The following is a 12,461-nucleotide window of genomic DNA, read 5'->3' on the forward strand; positions in this document are numbered from 1 at the left end:
CAGCTTGGTCACACATGCCATGACCAAAGTCATAGGCCAAAGTCCCTCTTGGAAACACTACTCTCCAGGACAGGGTCGATGCAGGGTGAGCACAGGAGAGGATAAAGATTCTCCCCACTTTGTAGTTCGAGAAACAGAGACACAGAGAAAAGGAAAAGAACAACCATGTTCCCACAGGGTGCTGGAGGCAAGTGCCAGAGTCCTGTGGTCACGTCAGCCACTGCGACCCCACTCCCGCTCACCCCACCCCAAAGGCGCAGGCCCCAGGAAAGCCTCTCCCAGGGCCTCACCAAGTGTTGCAGTCAATTTTCACCGTTTCTCCTGGGGCGTATTCTCTGCCTTGGTGGAAGCAGGGACACCTTTCCAGGGCCACACATCTGTTTTCATGCCGGACCTAAGGGAAAGGAATCCAAATGTCTTAGGGGCCATAATGAGTGATGTAGGCCCTGCTGAGAAGATGGCCTTGGCCACAGGCCAGTCCAGGGAACCCATGCCCACCCAGGCTGGGTCTCGGCAAACACGGGCCCCCATCCACACACTGATCCCCCCAGCTCAGCTAGAGACACTCCGACCACCCTCTGCCCTCACACCCTGCTGGGACAGTGGCAAAGACTCTGTAGTAACATGTGGCAGAAGCCCTCGGATTTGCATCTCCTTAGACCCAGTAACACCACACAGAGGATGTCTCCAAACCAAACAGGCTTATGGACAAAGGTTAATGTAGAATCATTTATCATTGCAAAATATGGAAACAACCAACTGTTCAACAACAGGAAAATGATTAACTCCATTAAGGAATCCCCAGATAATGGTATCCTTTGTAGCTATTAAAATGGCCCTTTGGGGGGCGCCTGGGTGGCGCAGTCGGTTAAGCGTCCGACTTCAGCCAGGTCACGATCTCGCGGTCCGTGAGTTCGAGCCCCGCGTCGGGCTCTGGGCTGATGGCTCAGAGCCTGGAGCCTGTTTCCGATTCTGTGTCTCCCTCTCTCTCTGCCCCTCCCCCGTTCATGCTCTGTCTCTCTCTGTCCCAAAAATAAATAAACGTTGAAAAAAAAAAAAATTAAAAAAAAAAAAAAAAAAAAAAAAAAAAAAAAATGGCCCTTTGGAAAACTCCTATATGATGTGAGAAATACTGACACTGACACTATTAATTTTTAAAACAAGGAAAGACTGTACTTACATACAGTCCATATATATATATATATATATATATATGTATATATATACACACACACATATACATACACACACGCGCACACACACACACACACACACAATCCAAAATATGCCACAAAAAGACTAGAAGGAAATACAGGAGTTCCATCCAGATAGAAGCCTGAGACAGAGAAATAGGGGATTTTTATTTTCTTTTTTGGTTTTTAAATTTTTTTCCACATGTTCATCAATAAGCATATATTATGTTTACAGTGGAAATGATGGAAAATATGTTTAATAGAACTTAAATGCATTTAGCCCCTGGAGATGAAGGCTGCATACTGCCCATAGACAGGGATGGACCAAAGCCAGAGTCTGGGGCTTGCTCAAGCCCCACATACCTGCTCTTCGCCTAGTCCCCTGGAATTCTGATACACCCTCCATGGGGGTATGCTCTGTTTCCCTGCCCTTAACCCAGGAAGAAAGTACTATGTGAACATGTTGTACTCCTCAGGCCTGTAGGGGTCAGAGGGAAGAAAGAACTAAGACCCACTGGCCACAGTGGGCTCAGAAGGAACTCTCCAAACCTACTCTGACCCCAGCACGTAGATATGCTTCTGTCCCAGCCCCGTAGGACAGCCCTGGATGTCTGCTGTGGTGTGGGCTATGGGTAATCTAAAAGAGCCATGGGTCACCTTCAGGTGAAAGGACCACAGCACATTGGTTCCAGAGATACCTAAGGGGTGAGAAGTTCCTGGTTCAGGATCCATGAGTTCCAGTTACTCCCCAGACAAGCCTGAGTTCCCTGGGCTTGGAACTGAACAAAGCCCTGGGAATGGGGCAGTCCTGGCCTAAACAAAGAGTTTTCATGTTGGGGACCATAGGCTAAAGTAGTGTGTGTGTGTGTGTGTGTGTGTGTGTGTGTGTGTGTGTGTTAGAACAGGATCAGAAGAATAACCTCCAATTAACCACCACCTTCACCCAACCCCAAGTCCTCAAGACCTAAGTGAAGGGGGAGGGTGGGAGCACAGAGTATGAGGAAGAGGCAGGTCAGCCAAGCCCTGTTATTGGAAGACAAGGAGCTTAGGCACCCAGTAGGGAAGATGACAGCTTGGCAGGATCAGGGAGGAGGCGACAAATGTCTCTCTACCACAGCCTTCAGAAACTATCACAATTAGGGTTCATTCTCACATCCCCCCCTCAAAGCGTCATCACTTCTAACTTAAGTCCGAGGCCTGCCACCTAATGGCTACTCTAAGAAAGACCGATACATTTACTGGGGAAGCTTGACATGCTCTCCAACACCCACACCTACAGCTGACGGAGACCAGACAGTAAGTCTCCTTGTTGGAAACGTAATGTGAGACAAAAGTGATGAGGATGCACAGAGGTGGATTCCAGGAAGCAGAGCCCTGCTCACCTCACCCCACCTCAGCAGAACGTGCACTGCCCCTCTGCCTTTGAGCAGGCTGGCTGGAGGGCTCCCATGCCTCTTGGTCTGCATGCTGGATGTTTCTACCTCTCTCCAGGATATTCAGCCCATTGACAAAGAGTCTTGCACCCCCATGGCTCAGGTAGCCCCTCCCCTGGCCCAGGGGTGAGTCCCAGCCCTCCTGCAATGGACGTAAATTCAAACCCCAGCTTGGTCATGAGATAAAGCCACAAGTGCCCCCTTCCTCCTTTTGCACTCTCACTGACAAGCCATATGGCTCTCTCCGCCCTGACTTACTGATGGATTACAGGATTAAAATAGGACCTTCATACTGGATGGGGACTGCTATAAAAACAACAGAGGTGTGGGGTTAGATTCATGAGTCACAGCTGGAGAGGGGACAAAGCATAACCTTAAAAGGAAAGGAGAGGGTTCTCGTGCCACACCTCAGTACCAGCTCTGACTTGGGAGAGATCAAATAACACCAGCCCAGCAAAAAAACACCCAGAGAGTCCTAAAGCATTAAAGAAATCCCTAGAGATAGAGAGATAAAGGCACAACTCAGGGGATGAACAAGATCAAGATGAGGACTGCTCAGACACGTAGGGTAAGCCAGGATAGTGGTCCCTAACTGGACTTTGTGGAAACTCACTTGAACATCGTATTTAAAATGACAAGAACCCGGGGCACCTGGGTGGCTCTGTCAACTGAGCATCCAACTTCAGCTTAGGTCATGATCTCACAGTTTGTGAGTTCAAGCCCCGCATCAGGCTCTGTGCTGACAGCTCAGAGCCTGGAGCCTGCTTTGGTTTCTGCATCTTCCTCTCTCTCTGCCCCTCCCCTGCTCACACTCTGTCTCTCAAAAATGAATAAATGTTAAAAAAAATTTTTTTTAATGAAGAGAACCATCTCTGCCTTGTGTTTGTCCCTCTGGGACGCCAGAGGATAATAAGATAAAGTTGACAAACGGCCAAGACTTTAGAAGCAAACAAGCAGAAATCATTGTCACTATCCATCAACTTGGGACATCCTGAGTAAGAATGGCTCATGCCAAGAACATGGTACTAGGTCTTGGTCAGCCACAAGAAAAATTATGAAGCAGAAAATAAGTGATTTTGTCACTCTTCTCTGAAAAGGCTTCATCTTCCCTGACCCAACCCTCATACATAAACACCATACAGACCCATGCTCCAAAATCTTTTTTTGCCTTCCAACTCTCTCTCTTTTGTTCCCATTAATACCTCCAGATCAGTGCAGCTGAATTCAACTACATGTTTGGCTAGGAGGAAAGAATCTGATTAAATAATTCATACTAAGGCGTGAATGGCTTCCTATGAGGATTTATAAGGCCGTATGCTTTTCTAAAACCCCTGCTTGTTAGCCAGAATGAATTCATGCTCCTCATACTTCAGTAAGCCTAATTAGGTGACAAATCGCATAAGGAGTAGGAGGAGATATTTTTGAGACAGAATGGCTTTCTTGGGCCTTTTAAAATGACATCTCATAGGATATACAGTGCCCACATGTGAGGCTGACCCTGAACGGGCCCCAGAGCCAAGCTCTGCATTTCAAAAAGCAATGCCAGAGTCTTTTGAGCCTTCCTATTGGGCCAGTGATAAAGCCAGGCATCAAAGGACCAGGGAAATGAACATGCTTCCCAGCTACCAAGAGGTTTCCTACTAGCAGAACTAGGTACCAGCTTGGAAAGTGTAACTACTAGATTTTGGAGGATAAGTGAGCGTCTCCCAGATGGGGGTGCCAAACTTTCCAAGACCACCTCACGGGAGGGAGGGAGGCAAGTAGGGCTGAAGGAGCCCAGTCTAGGACTCAGGAGACGAGGATTTCCAGCCTTCAACGGTTCCTATCTTTGCTCAGACTCCTGGGGGATAGAAGGTTGAAATCCTGGGTCTTTAGGGCTCCTCCTCACTCTACCACTGGATGGTGTTCCTGGAGAGGAGAGAATTACTACTACCTTGGGGCTGGAAGGAGGGAGCTGGGCAGTGGGTTGTGCTCTGCTGCCACCTTGCTGTGACAGTGAGGAACATTCTGACAAAGGCAAGAAGTTCACTCCAGAATTTCTCAACTAAAGAAAAAGACGGGAATCTTTCCAGTGCAACATCCTTATTTTACTGATCTAGTGGGCCTCTGGGTGTGGATACAGAGGTCTTAGAATTGCTTCCATTGTGTGCTAACTTCCTACAGCATATCTCTCTGTTCACAGTAGGATTCACGGTTTTCCCCCACAAACTTCTTATAACAGTGGTCATTAAACTACTACTTACTAAGCAACTTCCATGTCCCTGTCACTGTCACCCCCAGTCCTCCTAACAGCCCTTTAACCCAGTTTTAGAGCTGAGTAAATCTCAGGAGCCAGTATTCACACCTGGAAGTATGGGACTCCAATCCAATGTCTTTTCCATACCATTTACCAGGGCGTTGACCACTTATAAAAAACAACCCCCCACACACACACTTTGTTCCATGCAAGGAGGCATATGTACCAGGACTGGTAATATGGCCCAGAAAACCTGGCTGTAAGCAGGTGCCAAGCCTGAAACAAACTACAGAGAGGGGGACTCCCAACCTGTTCCCAACATTTTCAGACAGTTGCTGCTGGCCTTACAGTGGAGATGCCCTGTAAGGGGAGAGGCAATCTTCAACCCAGAGCAGTGCTGCTCAAAGCCCAGTCCAGGGCCAGTATGGGTCTATGATGATGCAAATACACAAACTGGGTAGGTGTTTGGAAAATCATATGGCAATTGAGTAATACATCATCTGTGGAATCTAATAAAAATGGGGGAGGGACTCATATTTTGCATGTCATTACTTTTTGTTTCTTTTTTTCTGATCATTCTTTTCTATTGTATTTACAAAAGCTTTGGTCCACAACAGATGGAAATTTTAAGAAAACAGGACCTTTATGGATCTCTCCTGTGGAAAGCAGGAGGTGAGCAGAGCCTCTGAGACTGCGCCTCGGTTATTTCTGAAAAGAGTTAAAGCTATCCCTACAATTCTGTAGCCCTTTCACCTATAACCCCTTTGGGCCCATAACAGCAATTATGTGCCCATGTCACAGATGAGGCAACTGAGGCTCAGAGAAAGAATGAATGTTCACCCAAGGGCGAGCGAGGCCTGAACAGAGGGCTTGGCCCTCTGCCTTGTTCCTACTCGGGTGCTCTTTCTACTCTCACAGATCTGCCCCCAGCAAAGAGCTACTTCCTCACCCCACCCCCCACCGCCCTCTTCCAAGTCCCCAGAATGTAGAATCCCCAACCTCTTCCCCCAAAACCCTCAGTCACACACCACATCCTCACCATCTCCCACAGGGGACAGGCCACACAGAGAAACACCCCTGGGTAGGATGTCTACACCGTCACACGGGCCCAAACAGGGTGTTTCCAGCTCCTTTGTCTTTGTGTTTCAGCCAAGAACACGTGTCCCATGCAGCAGCCAGCACACTGCGCACTTCATAAATCATGGGCTTTGCTGCTCTGCAGAATCTGGCCTCAACGATTTGCACCTTAGTCGGCATCGTAATGAAGCAGTTGTGAAAATAAGCCAATCTCTTACACTCTGAGCTTTTGAGTTTAGAATCCCTTGCAGTTGAGGTTAGAGTCACCCCCTTATGGGACAAACATCCACAGACTGTCCTCAGAGGACATGCCAGAGGCTTCGGGAATGCAAATGAGCTCCTGACCGTGTGTCCACATCCTGAACTTGAGGTCTTGCTCTCCACTGGGGGTTTGGGACCATAACGCAAGTACTGTGCTTATTATCTCAGATGATCTGCACTGTTTTCATTGAAAAAAACCAAAGGTTCATTTAGAAGAGTCTCTGATGCTGACATAATCCCCTGAGGGATGCCCCTTTTCTTGCCAGAGCCTTCTCTGATGTCTGGAGAATTTCCCCTCCAGGTACAGTGAAGGAACAGTCAAAATGAGAATCCTTTAGGATAAAAAGAGCAATACAGAAGCCTCCTCTCCCCTGGCCTATTTCTTGTCCCTACCCAGCTCTGAGTTTCCCCTCCTTGAATAGCCACCTTCTGTGAAGGCATCAAACAAGACCATCCAGGTTGGGGGTGCTCCCCGGCCAATCTCTAGCTCCCCCATTAGAAGACAGTTTAGAATCATCAGAGGCCAAAGAAGAAGGGAACACCCAGGGGGGAATGAACAGGTAGTCTCTCTGTCTTGGAGGAGGGCTGGAGGGAAAGGAGACAAATCATCTGCCCTGCACACACCCCAATGCACAGCCTTCCTGTGGGCTACCGATGATGAGTCCCCGTTGCATCTATAGAACATTGGCATCTCCCATCACCCAGAACCCTGACCTTCAAGTCAAGGCCTGGGCATCATTGATGCCCTTTACAACCATATGAGAGCCATCCTGCCCCCTCCCACTTTGGCGTCCACAACTCCTGCCCCAGACACACACTGCTCACTTTGGGTGTGGGGAATTGGTCAGAGAAAGCAAGAAGACCTGACGCTTTTGAAAGAGAAGAACCCAGAAGTTGCTTCTTTCAGGGTGACAAGAATAACAGGTCTACAACATTCCCTCCTTATCCACAGGGATGCATTCCAAGACCCCCAGGGGATGCTTAAAATCGCAGATAATACCGTGCCCCATATATACTCTTTTTTTCCCTATATACACATACCTATGATAAAGTTTAATTTATAAATCAGGCACAGTAAGAGACTAACAACAATAAATAAAACAGTTATAACATATGCTGCAGTAAAAGTTCTATGAATGTGGTCTCTCTAAGTACCTTACTGTACTGTACTCACTCACCCTTCTCGTGATGACATGAGATGACAAAATACATAAGGGATGAGATGGAGTGAAGTCAATGACACAGGCATTGAGACAAAGCATGAGGCTGATATTGACCTTGTGACAAGACGTCAGAAGGAAGAGCATCTGCTCCTGGACCACAGTTAACTGTGGGTAACTGACACCTTGGAAAACAAAACCACGGATGGGGGGACTACTGTCATATGTTTACACTACACCAGCCGACAACCAGACTTGGGGGGAAGGTAAGGGGCAGGGGCCCACTCACACCACTGCCGCCAGCAGCAATCTAGAGCCAGGTAGTTGCAAACCAGCATGCCTTGGACTCTGCAAGGCATCCAAGGAACCGCTGGCCGCAGAATGGGTGTTTGAAGCCCCAGCCCCAGAATCATGGAATGTCAAGAGCTGGCCAAGACTGTGACCCACTCTACAGATGAGGAAAACAAGGCTCAGCAAGGGGAAGGGACTTGGGCTGGTCCTTGCTGGTGAAAGGGCAGCAACAGCAACATCTCTTGAAGTAGAAAGTCATATGTATATATGCAAATTACATCCAAATACATGTGTGCTCTTTCCTCTGAGTAAGTAGAATGCGGCCCTTGGGAAAATTCCAGGGGAAATGCCTGTTGTCACTTGTAAGTATTTTCTGGAAATACTTGCTTTGCTTCCTCCAGCACCTCTGTGCCCTAAGTTCCTGTGTTTTTGTCAGATCTCATCAGGATGGACTCTAGACACTTTCCCACCATCTCCCTTCCCGACTTTGGCGGCTGAGTCAGCCACAGAAGGCGCTCCCCCACCCCTGACCCCATCACCGCTTCCGCCCCCATTACCATTCTTGTTTGGCTCCTATTTTTTCCTCTCTCTGCCCCAGAGCCACCTCATGTGTGCCCGCCTGCAGGGAAACGCCAGGCTGCCCACCTCTGTGGCTGTGGTGGCTTACCATGCCCGGGGGACAGAGGCAGCCGGACACGCAGCCCGTGCTCATGCACTGTAGGTCGTAGTTCTGGCAGGTCTTGGCACACTCGAGCCCTTCAGCCCTCGGGTTGTCAGCAGGGCACACCAACTTGACCATGGGGGGCCGACAGGACAGGCTCCTTTTGCCTTGGAAGTAGAAAAACCAAAGACGCGACCCGTGAAGGATGAATCTACCTTCCACACTGTCCTTGGTCTCCCCAGGTGCAGCCACTCACTTCCAGAGACCCAACTGCCCCCTCCCTGGGATGACCTGACCTCCAGCAGGTCCAGCACTGAGCCAGGTTCCCCAAGTGGGACTAGATGGCCACCTCATCTATTCATCTGAGCCCCTGACCTTTGCCTACGCTGAAGGCACCTCTCTGGCTCTCCACAACCCTATGACTGCCCACGTTCCTCATCCCCTTGAGCCTGCCATAGCAGGTTGCATTAAATCGGGAGGCACTGCAGAAATGTCCAGACCTAGGCTTTATAAGACCTGCATTTGGGTGATAAAAAGTAACCTTTGGGGGCCCCAAGGGGACCATTCCTAAAATGGTCATGCTAATTTAGTTACAAAAACCTTAAGGGGAGATTTCTATGTCATTTTCTGCCCAGCCACTGGCCATTCCAGCCGCTCTATTTAAATCTGCTACACTCTGTCCCTTGACACCCCTCCCCGCCCTGCCTGCTTTGTCAAGCCTCCATCGGATGGCCTCCAATACCACCCTCTGATATACTGTCTGTTTTACTTATTTGTTGATTGCCCACCCATTGCCAACTAGAATACCAGAATAAATGTTCCGTGAAAGCAGGGGTTGTGTCTCCTTTGTTCAGGATGTATCATATTTCCTGACAGTTGGGAGGTATCAATGGCTGATTGAATAAATGATAACATCAGATGATTGATACAGCACTTTCCTTTCAAAAACCCAGATACACTTCACAGCATTTCTATCTTACTGCATAGAGCACTTACTGTCTCCTGTGAACAGGTTCCAACCTTATTTTTTTTTAATTTTTTAAAGTTTATTTATTTTTAAGAGAGAGAAAGACAGAGCATGAGCTGGGGAGGGGCAGAGAGACAGGGAGACACAGAATCCAAAGCAGGATCCAGGCTCTGAGCTGTCAACACAGAGCCCAACGCAGGGCTCGAACTCACCAACTGTGAGATCATGACCTGAGCCGAAGTCAGATGCTTAACCAACTGAACCACGTTGGCACCCCCCAGTCTTAATTTTATATGGAAACTTTTGTTAGGAAACTGAAACCCTAAAAGGTCAAGTGCCTCTTCCAAATCGTACAAAATTCTAGGAGCTTCTTGACTTCACAAAAGATGACCGCTTCCAGGAACTATCAGCTAGAAAAAAGCCAAGAGAAGGCAGGGACATGAGCAATCGGCAAAGAGAGGAGGAGAAGGATTTAGTGACCCTGAGGTCCGCTACAGACTGAATGTGCCCCCATAAATTCATGTGTTGACCCCAAAGGTAGTTGTGATAGGAAATGAGCCCTTTGGGAAGTGATGAGGCCATGAGGGTAGAGCCCTCACAAATTGGATTTGTGCCCTGATGAAGACAACCCATGGAGCTCCCAGCCCTTCTTGCCTGTGAGGACACAGGAGAAGTCTGCAAACTTTACCTGACCTTGCTGGCACCCTAATCTTGGACTTCCAGCCTCCATATATAAATACATTCCTGTATTTCTCATAGTTAAGCCACCTAGTCTGTGGTGTTTTGTTATAGCCACCTGAACATAAAAAGACAAGGTCACAAGTTCTGATTTCAACTTGTGAGCCACTCACATGCTTAGGATCTTGTCCCAGCTCAAGGCTGAGAGATGCTCCCCAATCAGTCATACAGGGCAGCCTGACTTCTCACCAGGACAAACTGGAAAGCCAATGCATGGCACACATCTGTGTCACTTGGAGAGATGGCGTCTTGAGGGCAGCAGAAGGCAGAGAGAGGTGGTCAAGCCAGATGTTGAAAATAGCTCATTTATCTGCCTAATAGCATCCCTCTCCCTCCTACTGGGACAGTGCTTTCTAAGCAAGGATCCATCTGGAAGCCAATTAGTTTTCCTGATCCATAAGTGTGAATATGGTCCCCTCAAAGCTAGGTCAGCCCCTTCTCCCTTCTGTGCCTTGTCCTTCAACAGTGTAGCAACTATTAGGACCTTCAAACTGAGAACAATATGCCCAAACTCTCCTCTTTCACATCCATCTGAGAAGCTTTCTAAACAGGTACCCTTGTCATTAAAGACCTAAATGTGAGACCTGAAACCATAAAAAATCCTTGAAGAGAGCACAAGCAGTAATCTCGCTGACATTGGCTGAAGCAACATTTTTCTAGATAAATCTCCTGAGACAAGGGAAATAAAATCAAAAAATAAACTATTTGGACTACATCAAAACAAAAAACTTCTGCACAGTGAAACAATCAATAAAACTAAAAGACAACCTACAGAATTGGACAAGATATTTGCAAATGACATATCTGATAAAGAGTTAGTATACAAAATATACAAAGAACTGATACAACTCAACATCCAAAAAATGAATAATCCAGTTAAAAAATGGGCAGAAGACATTCTGCAAAGAAGACCTATTTCTCCAAAGAGGACACCCAGATGGCCAACAGACACATGAAAAGATGCTCAACATCACTCATCATCAGGGAAATGAAAATCAAAACCACAATGCATTATCACCATACACCTGTCAGAATGGCTAAAACCAACAATGCAAGAAACGATAAGTGTTGGCAAGGAGGTGAGAAAAAAGAACACTCGTACACTGTTGATGGGAATGCAGACTGGTGCAGCCACTGTGGAAAACAGTATGGCGGTTCCTCAAAAAGCTAAAAATAGAACTACCCTACAATCCAAGAATCGCACTACTGGGTATTTACCCAAAAATTACAAAAACACTAATTCAAAGGGATACATGCACATCTGCCTTTAAATAGCATTGTTTATAATAGCCAAACTACAGAAGCAGCCCAAGTGTCCATGGATAAATCGTTGAATAAAGGAGATGTGATATATATATATCCAACGGAACATTATTCAGTCATAAAAAAGAATGAAATTTTGTCATTTACAATGACATGGATGGAGCTAGAGAGTACGATCATAAGCAAAATAAGCCAGTCAGGGAAAGACAACTACTATATGATTTCACTCATATATGGGATTTAAGAAATAAAACAAATGAGCGAAGGGGGGTGGAAATGAGAGAAACAAACCAAGAAACAGATTATTAACTACAAAAAACAAATGGATGGTTACCAGAGGGGAGGTGTGTGGGGGGATGGGGGAACGAGAGGATTAGAGAGAGTACACTTATCCTGAGAAAGAAAAATAAATAAAATAAAACAATTAGATAGATAAGCAGATAGATAGACAGACAGACAGACAGACATCCTTGTAAGTATGTCCCTGAGTAAAAAGAGGCTAATGAAGGGGGGTGGTCTTCACCACAATCAAGGTGACCAACTTACAGCTACTCACTGGGTTAAGGTCACCATGGGCAAAACAGAGGTCTCACTGAATCCATCTTGTAGATAACTGAATTTTCCCCTGAAATAAAATTCCTCCCTGCCTCAATGATTTGGATGCACACATGCAAAGGCATGTCAAGGCCTAAAAACCACTCACATGAACATAAAAATGGTGTCAACCCTGACATGTGCCTGAATGCACAGACACATCAGACAGAGCAGCCCAGCAGCAAGGTGAAGAGCCCTTCCAGGGGGACAGTACTCACTGCGGTGAGACAGGGGGCTGCTGAGGAAAGTGTCAGGCAGCAGGCTTCCTGGGGCTCCACTCGTGGTACAGTGCATGAAGCCATCCTCACAGTAGCTGCAGAGAGGAAAGTCAGAACCCAGCTTCGTAAGAGCGGCTATGCTTGCTGGCTCCTTTTCCACACCTCCCACTCACCGTCTCCCTGTCCAAGTCAAGGTGGTCCCATAACTCATCTGAAACACAGCCCACTAAGGCCACTCACCCTCTCTATGTCACCAAACCCAGTGGAACGTCTTCAGTTCTTTCCTTACCTGATCCCTTTTGACATTATTCGACCACTGTGACTATCCTGTTCTTCTAGGACAAGAAACAAATCTCTCCTGGTTTTCCT

The 12,461-nt window shown here is 47.2% G+C and overlaps 1 protein-coding gene across 1 annotated transcript in view; it reads right to left on the minus strand.

Moving 5' to 3' along the window:
* Window positions 1-12,461, minus strand: part of VWF (von Willebrand factor) — a 137,639-nt gene that overhangs the window by 62,171 nt on the left and 63,007 nt on the right. The window contains exons 17-19 of the mRNA XM_047066718.1: window positions 12,093-12,187; window positions 8,319-8,479; window positions 291-394 (exon numbers count right to left, since the gene is read on the minus strand). Coding sequence (XP_046922674.1) covers window positions 291-394; window positions 8,319-8,479; window positions 12,093-12,187 — 360 coding nt within the window. The remainder of the gene's footprint in view (window positions 1-290; window positions 395-8,318; window positions 8,480-12,092; window positions 12,188-12,461) is intronic.

This window comes from Lynx rufus, unplaced genomic scaffold (genome assembly GCF_022079265.1).
Source record: "Lynx rufus isolate CCGP_SWC_20201006 ecotype Redwood Valley unplaced genomic scaffold, mLynRuf1.p SCAF_7, whole genome shotgun sequence".
Taxonomy (NCBI): domain Eukaryota; kingdom Metazoa; phylum Chordata; class Mammalia; order Carnivora; family Felidae; genus Lynx; species Lynx rufus.